The sequence below is a fragment of the Osmia bicornis genome, chromosome 2 (assembly GCF_907164935.1).
Source record: "Osmia bicornis bicornis chromosome 2, iOsmBic2.1, whole genome shotgun sequence".
In the NCBI taxonomy this organism is placed as follows: Eukaryota; Metazoa; Arthropoda; class Insecta; order Hymenoptera; family Megachilidae; genus Osmia; species Osmia bicornis.
In genome coordinates, this window is record NC_060217.1 from 10,737,452 (window position 1) to 10,753,620 (window position 16,169).

Below are 16,169 nucleotides of genomic sequence, written 5' to 3' on the forward strand. Positions count from 1 at the left end.
AGATCTTTTAATAACGGGCTTAGGAGTTTCATAGTTTATCCCATTTTTATAGAATACCCTGTGCTTATCTATTAACCCTTGAACAGCGGAGTCGGGGTCAATCGTGACCCAAACTTACAAAACCTATCAAGGATATTCACTTATGGTTAAATGTATAATTTTTAAATAAAACAATTCTATGTATTGGAACCGTAAAATTTAGAAAATGAAAATAATATGAGACACGTAATTGAATTAAAATTGCGAGTCTCTCCATGGTCCGTCGTCCGAGGGTTAACTTGTACTAATTTTTCAATTTTTATGATATGGAATTCAAATCATTATTATTTATGGAAGTGATCTCTTGTATAAAAAGGTTCGATATCAGACGTGAAGAATGATGCAGAAGAAGAAACGATCCCACAGAATACCGGAAGCGGAGAAGCTATTCTGATGAACAATGGTAGCCGAGATACATCTCATAGCGATATACAGAAACTGCAGCAGCAACTTCAAGACATCAAAGAACAGGTATGTGTTAAAATTTGTTATGTAAGTAGATATTCTTCTTTTAATTTTAAAAATTTATTTAACAAGAACTATAAGCTTAATGAAGTTTCAACGCTTAAGATTAATTTAACGTTAATACCGAGAACCTCCAATTATGATTTTAAATTGTAATTTATCCTCAAATTGTGGTTTTCAATTATAAGTTATTTTCAAAATTAGTTTGCGCGGATTTAATATTTTATTTATTGATATTAACGAAATTAATAGAGCAGCTGATAAATCCGTTTAAATAAATAAATTTAAACGGTTGATTTTTATTGGTAGACCATGTGTCCAGTTTGTCTGGATCGTTTGAAGAACATGATATTCCTGTGCGGCCACGGAACCTGTCAAATGTGCGGAGACCGGATGTCAGAGTGTCCGATATGTCGAAAAGCGGTAGACAAGCGAATTTTGCTCTATTAAATCTAGATAACTGGGGCCGTTAAGAGCCAGAGTTTTGTGTTAGGAAAAAGTATAATAGCAAAGGAATAATTAAATATTGCTTCGATTCGGTGACTGAAATGTTAACGATGATCATCCAAAGTACCAAATTCTATAACCCAATTAGTGTTTTTTTTTTTAAACAAGCTGCTATCTCGATGATCCTGCGACTTATAATATGAATTTTGAAAAACAAAGAATAAAAATCATGTAATATTTATTTATTCCTTTCCCGAAGAAAGTAGGTTGCTAAACAAAAATTTCGTTCTTCAACGAATATCACAACTTCAGTTCACAATTTGCAGCGCAACTGTAAGTTGATTATACAAAATAGATTATTATTTTGCAAGGTAGATAATTAATGAAACTGATTTTCAATGTAGTAAAGTCCTAAACGAGTCGATTACGTACTTTAGTAATAATCTATTCTTTTTCTTTCTTCCGATTTTTTCGATTTAATTTAACAACAAATGCATCATTGTCTTCTAGTATAATTATTACTGATCGCCAGATACACTGACTAACATTTCCAGGCAATCATAATATTTTCATTTCTCCTTTTTTCTTTTACGGTACACTATTTGTACGCACAACTATCTTTTAGGTCCATTTATACATATTCGTATTGTATTAGGTTCGCATAGTGATGGGTCTAAGTACTATGGTAAACGTAAAAAAAACATGCAATTTAATTTGAAATATCAATCGAAACATTCTATTATTATCTACAATAAAATATTAAAGTACTCGGATCGAAAATTTATGAATTCAAAAGATATCTTAGGAAGAGAGTTAGGCTCTCCCTGTCTCTACCTAAGATAACTTTTGAATTCATTAATTTTCGACCTAAGTGCCATAATACTTTTTTATACAGAATATCAAGATGTAAAAAAAAAATAAAAGAAAACGGAATTGACTTTGAAATCTTTGGAATAGCTCCGCTTCCGGAACTGAAATATGGATGTTCCATTCAGTGCCACTTAATTTTATCTAATGAAGTTAGATATTTTTTTTTATATATGTATTTTTCTACCATTTTCTATGTAGTTTGATCCAGTTGCATAGGACACTGTACGAGGGGAATAATTAGGTACATAGCACGATTATGTATAAATGGATCTTTGAATCTGTATCAAATATAATTTCTCATCATATCCTACCAACGAACCTTTTTGTAAAACTTGCTTTTGTCAATCAGAGACGATAAACTGCAGGATAAGAAAATTGTTATTTCTCCAGATAATGAATTCTCATTAAATTGAAACAACTCGTTCGAAACTATTGATACCATTCTATTTTATACTTCCTTTTCTACAATTCCAATTTTGATATGTTTATTATTTTTGTGATTTGTATTGTACTATAGCTTGTATTTTACAATGTATTCTGGTGAAACCGATAATTCCTTTTTGTACAATAGTAGTCGAAGAAATATCAATTTTTGAGATTTATGATTTTTCTTATCCCGCAAGTATTTCATTCGCACTTTTTGTAAATATTACTATATATTGGCAACACTATCACTGTTCTTCAACTGTGTAAGTATAACTTTTCAACTTTCCCTATTTGAAATTCCATTAATTGTTATCTTTTTTAAAGTCTAAATACATATATTCATAATGACAATGAATAGTGCCAATTAGTTTTACAGATCACAGATCATTTTCAATCTTTCTTTGACAGAAGTAATTCGCAATTCATTCAATTTTAGGAAAGCAAAGTTATTAAAAGGTAATAAACATTTAATGAAAATCTAGTTTGCTAGTTTATGGAAGACTTAAGATCTGTTTTTCATCCATTTTATTGAACTAAAGTTAGTAGAATTATACAAATATATATATATGTATTAATTATTCGCGGAAAAGTATAAAGAAGACTAATTGTACAGAATAAGTTATGAAACGCTTAGATTAAAAGATTTAATGAATTCTGCTTTCCGATCTGATGTTTCTTTTTTTTTAAATCTTCAAAAAATGAAAATTATACTATATTATTTGAATTGGTTTAATAATAGTATATTGTTTATTTCAACTATTGTATATTGATATACATAAGTATGAAAAAATGGAACTCGTTAAACTATTTAATTTTCCTCCTCATTTGTCATTATATGCAAGCAAAAAACGGATATGGCTTGTTTCGCTTGTATGGCACATCCAATATGGGTCTATATGGTGAGGATATTAATTTAGTAACTGTGTAAAATTAGCATTTAGTGATTTGTATATGCTATTTAATCCTTTTCCTGAAAAAGGATATTCATTTCTATGAGCATTTTGTTGAACATCCTGTTCTGTCTATTATACCTTCCAATGATCGATACTAATCAATTAAATCCACTAATCAATATTTCTTTAATTTTAAATTTCATTTATATTCGACCGTAGGTATATATTATTTATGCACCGTACTACAGTTCGATAAAGATTCATCGATTCATCCCTAAATGTATAACATTTTTTTATATATTTTTATATAAAGCATAACAGATTCTTTAAATTTTTATTCTAACATAACAATGGCATTAAAATTAATAGTTCACATAGTTTTTCTCTATTTTAATTTGCAGTAATTTATAATAGAAAATAATAATATTTATGTACGTAAAAGATAGCAGAAAATTATAATCATAGATACCTATGATCTTGCATAAGAATTAATTGTTGTTTCTAATTTCTTTAGAGTAACACCTAGCGCTTTAACCATTGCTCTTCCATTTACAACCCTTTTGATAGAAGTTTTTGCAAGCCGATTATCGTATTTAGAATAGGACTTCTATTAGCTACATTCAAATTAGTAGATGAATAAATAAAGTGTATAAATCATCAAGATCTAATGTAAGGCTTGCGTCTTTCATTTTTGCAAATGTAAGTCACATGTAATTGATTTCTTTAATGAGGTATAATGGAATAATATAGAAAACGAGGTATATTAATCAAATTAGAAAAAAATATACATATAAAGATCGAGTTAGAAGCTCCAGATAAATATTAAAGCACAAATAATTGAAGTTTTGTAACAACGGTTGCTCCACTATTTAATTATACCTATAATGTAATAAATAGATCATAACTGTAGAACTTTTTATATTATTAATTATTCACTAATTTGCAGCCTTTAAAATGGTATATCTAATACGAAATATTAATTAAAGCAATGTATAGGTTTTAAACCATTCCTGTTTCATAGTATTTCTGTAAAATATTTAAAAATATTAATAAATGATATTTAACGAATAATGTAAATGCATCGATAACATTACAATGGGACGTAAAATTTAAGTATAATATTACTATGCAGTGTAATTAATTATTATTTTTATTCCAACACCTCTGCTTCCTTTCTGCCTTTCTGAAGTTCTTCAAAACTTCAGTTTTATTTTATGAGTAATCCCATTGTATTGTAGAATATCTTTTAAATAGAATTGTAATGCAATTTGTATGTAGTATCAACCGATATTGTTTTATCACAGTTTTAATTAACTGTACCAATTGTATTCAATCAAGTTACAATAATAAACGCATTTGTTCAACCTTATAATAAGTAAAAGTCCTTTATATATCCATCCTTGGATGAATTTAAAAAAGGACATTGTGAGTAAGTATAACTGTTATTTCAAATAAAATACAATATTACTAATTTCTTTATTTTTTAACTTTATTGTCTTTCTTAAGAAGAATATTGTACCCTATGCCAAAAGCACTTAGGAATCAAATACACACACTAATGGGATATCTATTGGATGTTCTAATGGGATATCATGTAATAAGACAGGTTTATGAAAAATTATTTATTTTTGATTAAGAACATCAGTTGCTTCATATATAGAAAGCCACATTTATGATAACTTAAATGTACAAAAATCTCGTTTTTTTACATAAAGTCCTCTTCAAATTTGACAAAGAAGTTACAATGCGTTAAACTTTCACTCGCTTACTCGAAGTTCACTATATCATTTACATACACTCCAAATTCATACCGAGTGATTATGTATTCTTCAAACCAAAGGCAAACCTGTGTCTTTGGTCGAGAAACCTCAGCTAGATCTAACGACACTGGTATAAAATTCTATTTCGCGCATTCATTTAATTCGTTTACGATATAATAACGGCACTTCGTAACTTAGACCGAATACAAGAGGGAATTATTCAGCTAATTTGCGTCAACAATAGTGAAATTATGCAGGCAGGGTGTCCCGTGCAACTGGGTCAAAAATATGCTATTACATTAAAAAATTTTTATTAGAATTGTATACTTTTCTATACATCAATCGAAGCGTATTTTTATCTTCTATAAAAAAGTATTAAGGCACTTGGGTCAAAAATTAAATAATTAAAAAGATATTATAGGGAGAGACAGGGAGAGCCCAGTGGTCTCTCCCTGATATATCTTTTAAATTAATGAATTTTTGACCCAATTGCCTTAATACTTTTTTATCGAGAACAAAAATACGCTTCGATTAACGTATAAAAAAGTATATAGTCCCATTTAAAAAAGTGAAATTGACCTTGAGATCTTTGAAACACGTCCACTTCCGGTATCGACCAATGGCATCAAGTGATGTTCCATTCGACACCATTTAATTTTTCCTCATGATATTTTTTTCTATCTTTTACCGTTGTAGAATTATAACCCACTTGCATGAGACACCCTGTATAAAGGTGCTTAATAGAAGAAACAGAAATACTTATTCAAAAGCAGTAAAAAACTTTCTCATCTTTGATAAACGATTACTAAATAATTTACTATAACAAGATATAGAGGAGCATGTGCGTAAGCATAATCAGAATGTATTATTATATTAAATATTTAATTACATTAATTTAATAACTTTCTAGATTTCATTTTGTATCGTTATTAATATTTAATCAAACACAGTGAGGCTGTTAGTAAATCGTGTAATGTATCTATTTTTCTTCTTTGTTTCGTGTTAATTTTTTTGTTCGATTTAAATGACTTTGGTAAATATTCTTTGCGACCCATTTCAAGTTGAAGTAAATTTATTATTGCACAACTATTACCAACAGTTTGTTCTGTAATAGCAATCCCAATATCGTAAGAACTATAATACTGGGGACTGTGCAAATATTTCTAAATAAAAGATATACAAGCTAAAAAAATTGTTTTAAAAAATTATTTTAATCGACAAACGACTATTTATGTTACACATTGTGCTTCGATATATAAATTAGTATAAACAATATTTTATAACATTTTATATCATTCTAAATTCAAGTTCTTCTGCCTTTTTTTCTTTTTTTTAATGAAATCACCTAGATATTTGTGCTCTACACAATTTATTTAATAAATTAAAAACTGACATCATGGTTAATTATGGTACTGTTAAAAATTACGAGTATTCTAGTTGCATAATACAATACAAAACTGTTTTAAACAACGAAATTAAATATTAAACCACAATATGTGGCATAAAATATAATGAGGAAAAATTATTGTAATTGTTCCAAATTAATATAAATTAGAAAATTACGCTAAGTTATTACACATATATAACTATATCACTGTTACAAATACCTAATACCATTAATGTATTGATTTAAAATACAACAAATTAATTAAAACCAAAAACAATATATTCTACATCTACTGAATTATTTTTACGATTTCATTGGCGTACCTGCATTGATTTATAATTCAACAAATGAGTCGCAAAGAAAAACATTCTTATCTTTGACATTTAGACGATGAATTTAAATCGGGAGAAGATTTTCTAACAAGGTTAGTTCTAAGTCTAAATTAGTTCAAGTAAATCGATCTAATAAATTCCACGAATTTTACCATTACACGTGGTCGCTTTTGTTTGTTGGTCCTGTGTCTGAAAATAAAATAAAAAATCCAAATAATAGATGGTCCATAGAAATTACAAAATCCTGTGATACATTGAGATTTTTTTGTATCACAATATTTACCAACTTAGATGGGACTCGTACCAAAACTACCGGGTGATCCTGGGGTCCCGGTCTTTTTATGAAGAAGAGAGTTGAAGAAGTTCGCTAAAACGCCTTCTCCAGATTGTGTGGTGCCAGTACCTTTCAGATCTAACTTTTTATTTGGCGATGCAACCTATATGAAAAACATTTAATATTCGCGAAATTTGATTGCCTATCATATCTATGACAGATCATACCACATAGATTAGACCATGCTTTTGATTGTTATCTATAAGAAGCACATAGCAATCTTATTCGATGATTTATTAAACGATCAGATTTAGGATACCACTGATGTAAAACATATTAAAAAATCATGTATGCAAATGTATTTCCTATCTATTCTAGTCTAATTCGGTACGCGTATCGACAGCGTCATACAATGATCAACATAAATCCTGAAGTGTATGGACACACAATATATGAACAGAATTATATTTTATAACTGCATAATTGGAAGCTACAAACTGAAATATAAATAATAAGCAATGCATGATTTTATTCGGATGAATTAATATCAACATGAAAACACATTGAATGGATTTAACAATATATACAACAGATTGATTATGAAATGTGAATACTATGTTTCAAGTAATTACATTCCATAATATAAAAAGCAACATTCGCTTAAAACATTAATCAACATCAAAATAAATTTTGTGGAGGTATTAAAGACATCATGATGGGGTAATTTTAATGTAACCAAATATTAGTTACAAGGTGAAAATGTGGTCGCTGCACACATGATATTGATGTACGAATTAGCCACAGAAACGTTCACTATTACTCAATGCTGAATGATTATTAATTCATTGCACTCAACATGAGAAGCATGCTCCAATTATAAATGGTATAACCTGAATAACTGGTCCAGTGCTTGCCTGGTTCCTGGTTGTTGGAGAACGTGTCGGATCTTTCAATCCTAACAATGCAGCTTGTTGCTTGGCTAAGAACACTTGTTCTTCCTCTGCCTGAACTTCTACCTCTTTAGCCACACACTGATTAACAAAAGTATATTAAAATAATACATAAAACTTACCTAACTTCCGTAACACATTCAGCCCTGATAATGTCATAAGACTTAAGCATGAAATTTAGCTAATCCGGATGACGTCTTAAGACATCACGTCTGAGAGGCTATGATCTAGCAAGGTTATAAAATCGGTATTCAATCGTCAAAATAGCAGTTCAGGATATAAATGGGAAGATAAAAGACCTTAAATTTCGGTCCCATTTATACAAAGAAATGTTTCATGGAATATCAGCAAATAACCTTAAAAGGTGTGCAGCTCTGAAAGCCGCGATATCAATCGATGTTGCTTCGGGCCAAATGTGTTAATTTATATTTGAAAAGATATAACTTGTATACTTTTCTGTTTATTGGTGGCTGTGCAATAACATCTCGATAATAATCGTCCGGTTTCATCGACTGTAAATTTTCATGTAGAATGCTAATCTTTTTCATATTATCCCAGCCAGCAGGACTGTAATTAAACAGATGGTGAGAGTACATAAAAAATTCATAAGTTTGTAACTTATGTGATTTACATACATTAGAACTGCATCTTTCTCAACGACTAAAGCAGGTGTTCTAAATGGTAATGAATAAATTCTATGTGTTAGATATTTATAAAGCAAATCACAATTTTTGTCTTCCTTAGCTGATGTATAGAACAATCCTGCGCCATACTGTAAACAAAATCGTCTTATCCACTGTTGCATAAAATCGAAATGTTCATCTCTATAAAAAAAGACAGTTGATGAATATCTAAACATACTAATCTGCTATTACTAATCAAATTCGTATCATCTTATACTCTTACTTGTAGTCATGTTCTTTTTCAAGAGTAGACATATAATCAGTTTTTGTTATTACAACAACGATATCTAGACCTAAATTTGTTGTAAGCACTCCTTCTGGTAATGGCAAATTATCAATTGTTTCATCATCTAAATTACGACTAGTACGTCTTAAGGGGCTACCAGGATCTAATTCATCTCCAGGCTCTGTATAATCCTGCCACTTTTTTATATCTGGACATATCAAATATTAAAATATAATGGTTTCAAATTGATAATATATGATATTTAAAGAAAGATATCTATTAAAAGGCTTACTAAGTTGTCTACATCGTTGCCTAGTGTCATTGTCTAAGGGTAACTTGTCAATATGATCTCCTAAAAGGGCAGCCCAAGACTGAAGCTGATCAAGGATAGCCCAAGGAGTGGTCATTGCAGCTACTAACATTACAAGAGTATGTGGAAATCTTTCTGCATTCAAGGCAAATCTTAAAAGATTTGCATGACCAGGATCACCATCCAATACCCATACAGATAATCTTGTTTGATCTAAATAAAAAATTCAGTCAAATAACAATTATTATATTTTATCATTAAGAATAATAATTGAATATATTATTACCATCTCTATAATCATCTCTCACATCAATATATGCAAATTCTAAACCAGAACCTTTTTTGGGATCTTCCACACCTTGCAACTTAGCAATAAGTGTTGTTTTTCCACTTTCATTATCTCCTGCAATATGTTAAAACGTATTATTAAGCGAAGCAGGATAAACCCAAATAAAGAAGTTACACATTTATATAATCCAACATCCATACATTTTCCAATTATATTGTTACAGAAGTTTGTATTATATGAGGAGAGCAACGGTTTCAATTTACCTAAGACAAGGATATTCTTGTTTGATGGTAACTTGTTATTACCACTATTCTGCACTTCAGCCAAAATAGAGGACCTATATAGAAAACCAAATAATGCAAGATTAAATATTATCCAAGTTATTTAAACGTTACAGGTTTTCTAATGTGTGATCTATGGCAAATGTATGCCAAAACATTCATATGCTATGGATAGTTTCTAAATACTTATGTATCCTATATTAAAATACTATATATTCTTTAAGCGTACCATAAATTATCATTCTCTGCATCCTCTTTCTTTTTTGACTGAAAGCCATTATTCTGCAACATATTATCAATTGCCATCATTGCCATTACTCATTTGACAGAAATGCTCTATCGATTCCGCACAATAGTCGTTGTGGCTTACAGTTAACTTCACTCGAAATGCATAGAACTTTTGAATAAAGTTTCCTTAGGTAGGTTCTAGGGATTTGAGACGATATTGTTGGCAATGACAGTGATTACAGATTTAACAAGACTGGACACGCCTCTGTCATCGAGGCGTCGCGGTGATTAGCGTCGGAAACTTTACCGACAGTACCTAGAAAAATCCATAGAAACGAGAACACAAATTACGTTGGCATTACTAAACAGAATGCAAAAAAATTTGAGGGACGTGTTCAGAAGGCCCTAAATAATGGCGCTTCGGGGTCCCTGACACCCCAAGACGATATCAGGTCTGTATGCAGAGAGTCTCGTCACAAAGGGGACCCTGACACCCCACGATGATATCAGATCGGTATCCAGAGGGTGCCATTGCGGCAATGACACATGCAGTGAATGACAACAGAAGACATAACAGCAGCACAAGACCGAGAAATGATTAAAATAACTACAAACTTGTATTTACTATATACTCCTTGGTAAATAAATCATTTTAAAAAAGCAACTGATTTCTCTTGAATCTTTTCATCCCTCAGCTCCTTATATCTCAGTGTTCCTTACATCCCTAGGGTCCTTACATCTCTGCATCTCTTACATTCCTACAGAGCTTACATTCTTCCGGTCCTTACATCGCTGCTTCCTTTATATCTCAGAGGCCCTTATATCTCTGCATCCATTTACATTCTACATCCTTCCGTTTCTTATATCCTCTGCATCCTCTACATCTCTGCATGCCTTACACTTGTGCATCCCTTACATCTCTGCATCCTGTACATAACTGCATTCCAATTATCCCTACATAACGTCCTCTGGCTGCAAAAAAGGAACTAAATTTTGGCCCTCTAGCGGCAAAAATGCAAACTAAATTTTCGACGTCGATTCAGCGCCCTCTGGTGGCGAAAAAAGGAGTTAAATTTTGCAAAAATTTTGGCCCTCTAGCGGTAAAAATGTCAACTAAATTTTCAACGTCGAATCAGCGCCATCTGGTGGAGAAAAAGGGAACTAAATTTTGCAAAATTTTTGGCCCTCTAGCGGCAAAAATGCCAACTAAATTTTCAACGTCGAATCAGCGCCATCTGGTGGAGAAAAAGGGAACTAATTTTTGCAAAAATTTTGGCCCTCTAGCGGCAAAAATGTCAACTAAATTTTCAACGTCGAATCAGCGCCATCTGGTGGAGAAAAAGGGAACTAACTTTTGCAAAAATTTTGGCCCTCTAGCGGCAAAAATGTCAACTAAATTTTCAACGTCGAATCAGCGCCATCTGGTGGAGAAAAAGGGAACTAAATTTTGCAAAAATTTTGGCCCTCTAGCGGCAAAAATGTCAACTAAATTTTCAACGTCGAATCAGCGCCATCTGGTGGAGAAAAAGGGAACTAAATTTTGCAAAATTTTTGGCCCTCTAGCGGCAAAAATGTCAACTAAATTTTCAACGTCGAATCAGCGCCCTCTGTCGGCGAAATTGGAAACTTAATTGATCACGATCTTTTGATCTGTGGTGAGATATATACATGAAAGATGTAGAGCTGTGTGGGATGCTAGAATATAAGTGATATAAGGATGTAATGGATCCAGGGATGCAAGGGCTTCAGAGATATAAAGGCAGTAGGGTTGTAAGGGATGAAAAAATATAAGAAAAGCTGGGATGTAATGGAGACACGGATGTAAGGAAGGCACAGCTGTGGGGGATGCAGGGATGTAGAGGAAGCAGCGATGTAAAGAACGGAAAGATGTAAGGTATGCAGGAATATAAGAGATGCAGAGATGTTAGGACCCTAGGGATGTGAGGAACACTGAGATATAAGGGGCTGAGGGATGAAATGATTCAGAAGAAATAGGTCGGTCAGCTGCTTTTTTAAAATGATTTATTTACTAAGACGCTTGAAGTGAATACAAGATTGTCTTACAATTATTTTAATAATGTTTCGGTCTTGTACTAGTTTTAATTAATTTATAAAAAATAGAGTCAGTGGGGTCAAAATTGAGCCTTTTCAATAGTCTGTGTGAGGGGCAGCAAAAGAGGGACTGGTAAAGCAGGCACGATTGTCAACCGACTGTGTTGTGTTACATGCAGACCGAACTGTGCCTGGGGGTGTCAGGGACCCCACAATCATGACTCCTCGCGAACAGGACAAAGGTGTGTCCTGTAAGCAAAATTCAATAGCAAAGTTTATTAACTGTTATAGTATTATGCTCAATAAAAAAAGCAATATAGAACTTACCTTATAAGTTGTCAGCTATATATTTCCTTTCCTATCCCCTTCGGATCATCCCCTTTATTTTTCCATTTATCTCTCAATTTTAACTGATGTTCGTTTTTCTATTTACTGAAACTGTAATTGATTGGGGAAGAAGAAAAGAAGGTGTAAGTAAAATACAGAACGATAAATTTGTTTTTCTCTTTTTTTCTTGGCGGTCGTTAGAACCGTTCGTTTACAATTTTCATTCTTCAAGTAACAAGATCATCAATGATCTACGTCGTTCATAAATCATTGCACCAATTGCACTCCACCCTGCTTTTCGTGAGGGAATTTCAATTATTCTAATTGATGACCGATCGATGTCCTCCTGTTACCATTACTTTATCGCGCTTTTCTTTATTCTCAATCGTAGATTTCCATAGCGCTAAATCATCAAGCATGATCTTAAACCGATTTCCGATCCATCTTATTCCTTTTACATCCTTTAAGGCTTAATTTAACCCTTAACCCTTTCACTGTTGTATTCTTCTTGTGATACCCGTAAATCTATCACTGAAACTCGATAAATAATTTATTTATTACTTATTTTACGATTTCAGGAAAAATTTTGATGTTTCCATCGGTAATCACTTGTATAAAATTCAGCAAAAGGGTTAAATAGTATGGGTACAAAAAGGAGCTGTTTATTTTACGTCAACAACGTGGTTGTGTTTACAAAAATTCTGGAAAATTGTAACCACGTGGAGAGTGTTTCTCGACATGGTTGTCACGAAAAAAAGAAAGGGTGAAAATTTAACAGAATGCAATGTTTTAAAATGTACGATTGATGTTGGAAGAATTCTTATTCTATTTTAAACATTAAAAATTCGAAAACGTTATACATAATAATAAACGTCTGACGTTGCTTTTTAGTTAGATGCTTGTTTATGTTTGTTAAACGGTTGTAACTTAAATGATTAGTTTTTAAAGTGTGTTAACATTGAAAAATGTGTACAAATTGAATGAAAACAGAAAGAGTTCAAAGAGCTAGAATTCCTGACCAACTCAAGAATCAACCCTCTGTAACCCAAACGTTTAGCCACTGTTTTTTAGTTTATTGCATCGTTAAGCATGGATATAAAACAACGTTATAAACAAAATCTTCGCATAATGTAAGATATTAAAACTTAAAACATCGTTTCGCTTCTACATACTTTTATTAAATACTTATTTGTACTAGGACTTTAGAGTCACAATTATATACAAAATAAAAATAAATAAACCAAACCTTACAAATAATACAAACATATTATAAAACGTCGCTTAAATCGAATGGGTTACTGAGGTGTGCTTCAATGAATTATTGCTTTTTCTTGCAGATATTAAATTAAAATTAAAGATAATTAAAATAAAATTATACTTTAATTTATAAATACAGTATTAAAATTCTTAATTTCCTTCTTATTCGCAAACTTTATAACGTTACTGCTTTTTTTTCTGATCCTTAAAAAGAAACGATTATAAATGAAAAGTACTACACTGTACAAAATCAAATTAAACCTATGTATCGATTTATTCCACGAATTTCACTTCTCAATACAATCCGATAAGTTACAAAATCTAGATCGTTCAATTGAAAGTAACGTTAATAATTAAAAATCCTCTGTACAAATAAATCTAAAATTAACGCCTTTTTTTCTATTCACTATATTCTATGGCCAACATACAACATCTTGTTAAAAATTAATTCTGTTCAACCTCGAACAACCGTGCCCGAAAACTCTCCACATGGTACCACATTATCGAACCTATCGATCCTCGATCAGGAAAAGCCTGTCGAGAAGGTTCGTCGTAAAAAAGTCACTGTTCCGTTTAAAATCGATACAATTAGTTCCAAAAAGAAAACGCGCATCGTTAGGAATATCGTTAGCATTATTAATATTAATATTATTGGTTCAGTTTTGATTGGACCGCGCGTACGGCAGACATTTATTAGGTTGTTGCATATCAAATGTTCTCACATGATTTCCTGACATAAAATCACCTCAAAATAATAATAAAATAATAATCAATTTTAACATTAATGTTTAAAGAAAATAATTGCATAAATGTTTTATTGATATTCTAAATACAAAATGGATAATCGTCCATCGCAACAAACAATGGATCAGAGTGAAATCTGTGTAACTATCTCTTTAGGAATTTCATATCCAATACAAGTTACAATTTTTATAAACAAAAGAATACAATATTTAATAAATATTTTGTGATTTTAGAAAATATGTAGAAATTTGTTAAAACACATTTTGTTTGAATATCAATTTTAATAAAGTTATAATTATTAAATATCATTTCGTGTACAACAATCTAATAGAAATGCCGTTCACAAAATCGACATCAGTCTGTTCGCTTGAATCTTACGTTTTACTCGTTAAATCATGGTCGTCGGAGTCTCGCGCGTCCACGTGCGATCGTACGTTTCTAACAAAGAAGCTTCATCAGGAGAGGCACACCGGATACGCGTAGAAAAGTCTCCTTTTTGAGCTCGTCTAGCTCCTATCAAAACGTGGTAATAGAAAATATCGCGTCTTCATCCGTCTTTCCTTCGACGGTGTAAAAAAGAAAAAAAGAAAACGTGATAACTCGTCGAGACTCCTTTCGAACGCGACTGACAACAGTCCTCGATGGTCCACGGTGATCCCGTTCGTATCGAACAACGCAAAGAAGATACGAAAAAGGAGTTAGGTTCAGTCGGGTCAACGAGACCCATCTGTTTGTTGCTGAAATTCCATCGGCGATCACCAAAGTTTTAAATGGCAGTTACTCGTTTCTTACGGAGTCCCAATTCGATCGAGGGCTCTCGATGTAGAGAATGATACGACAGAACGTGAGACTTTCATGGTTTTATTCAAACGGGATTAAGTGTGATATGATGGAGAAAATAGTTGTTCGTTTGTGGTAAAGTTTCCGACCTTGAAGCTTCAACTTACAAGTAAATCGAGTCGCGATTAAATGACGACGTTAGCCCTTGAACAGCGGAGCCAAACTTAGAAAACATATTCAAAAATATTAATTTAAAATTAAACGTATAATTTTTAAAGGAGATAGTTTCATATATTGAAAGAATAATTGTTAAAAGAACAGAGTGTAAAATTTAGAAATTGAAGAAAGTATGCAAGAGAAAATTAAATAAAAATTCGGGTGTCTCTCCATGGTCCGCCGTCCGAGGGTTGAACGAACGTCTCTGAGAGAATGAAACTCGCGTTCAGCGTGCCATTAACGCGATTACAAAATTCAAAAGGATAACGTGAAAATAAATTCGAACGTTAATTAAAAAGAAACTCTCGTGCAATTAAGGGAAATTAATTGCAGGTCCACGATGAATTTGTTCGATCGTGTTGCTTGCTCGAGTTCAGAGTCGTGTCTAAATTTCATCGTTCGGAATCGAAGCAATGTACGAAAAAGAAATGACGAAAAATAGCGTGTGAGAGATCTCGTTGGTCGAGGAAACAGTGTACACCAGCCTCGACGACGAACGAAGAGCGAATAGAGCCGCGTGTGTGGCGTTCAATCGAGGTCCATCGAATAGATAACGGTGTTATCGTTTCCACGTCGCAGAGGATACTTCAATATTCGCACGATATCATATAAACATACAGCATCAAAAGTCGATACATTGATATAAACGCTCGTACGTGTTTTCATTTATATACATACACACCTATGCATGAGGCTTGAAAAGAAAAGAAAGAAGAAAAGGAAAAAAGAAAAAAAAAATGAACAAACGCAATGGTACGTGTGTCTCTGTGTGTCTTCTGAACAAACGCCTCCTCTCTATCGCTTTCTCTCGCTCCTCATCCTGCGTGTCTGTAAAAAGCACCTTCTTCGTTACAAAATCTTCGCGTCAACTATCTACTGCAATCTCATTCTCTCATCCATTCGTATCCAGTTACAATTCTTCCATCGGAACAA

General features: G+C 32.1%; 2 protein-coding genes across 6 annotated transcripts in view; one reads left to right on the plus strand and one right to left on the minus strand.

Annotated features, from left to right (window-relative positions):
• Positions 1-3,498, plus strand: part of LOC114877790 (E3 ubiquitin-protein ligase MIB1) — a 480,657-nt gene extending 477,159 nt beyond the window's left edge. For 2 of the 3 annotated variants that reach the window (XM_046290189.1, XM_046290188.1), the window contains exons 14-15: positions 356-510; positions 814-3,498. In XM_046290189.1, coding sequence (XP_046146145.1) covers positions 356-510; positions 814-954 — 296 coding nt within the window. In that variant the 3' untranslated portion in view covers positions 955-3,498. Of the gene's footprint in view, positions 1-336; positions 511-813 lie in introns of those variants that run through there. The other variant, XM_046290190.1, reaches the window with a different exon arrangement.
• Positions 3,499-4,747: 1,249 nt separating this feature from the next.
• LOC114871441 (cytoplasmic dynein 1 light intermediate chain 2) lies at positions 4,748-10,030 on the minus strand. 3 transcript variants are annotated; one of them, XM_029177348.2, is made up of 10 exons: positions 9,862-10,030; positions 9,615-9,688; positions 9,349-9,465; positions 9,045-9,275; positions 8,750-8,960; positions 8,479-8,667; positions 8,296-8,410; positions 7,784-7,924; positions 6,903-7,056; positions 4,748-6,808 (listed from the first exon to the last, which is right to left on the minus strand). In XM_029177348.2, the coding sequence occupies exons 1-9, from the start codon at positions 9,945-9,947 to the stop codon at positions 6,907-6,909; spliced, it is 1,314 nt and encodes a 437-aa protein (XP_029033181.1). In that variant the 5' UTR covers positions 9,948-10,030; the 3' UTR covers positions 4,748-6,808; positions 6,903-6,906. The 3 variants fall into 3 exon arrangements, with proteins under 3 accessions (XP_029033181.1, XP_029033182.1, XP_029033180.1); XM_029177349.2 differs by having other exon boundaries at positions 6,924-7,056; positions 7,808-7,924; positions 9,862-10,029; XM_029177347.2 differs by having other exon boundaries at positions 6,924-7,056; positions 9,862-10,029.
• Between the last annotated feature and the right edge of the window lie 6,139 nt (positions 10,031-16,169).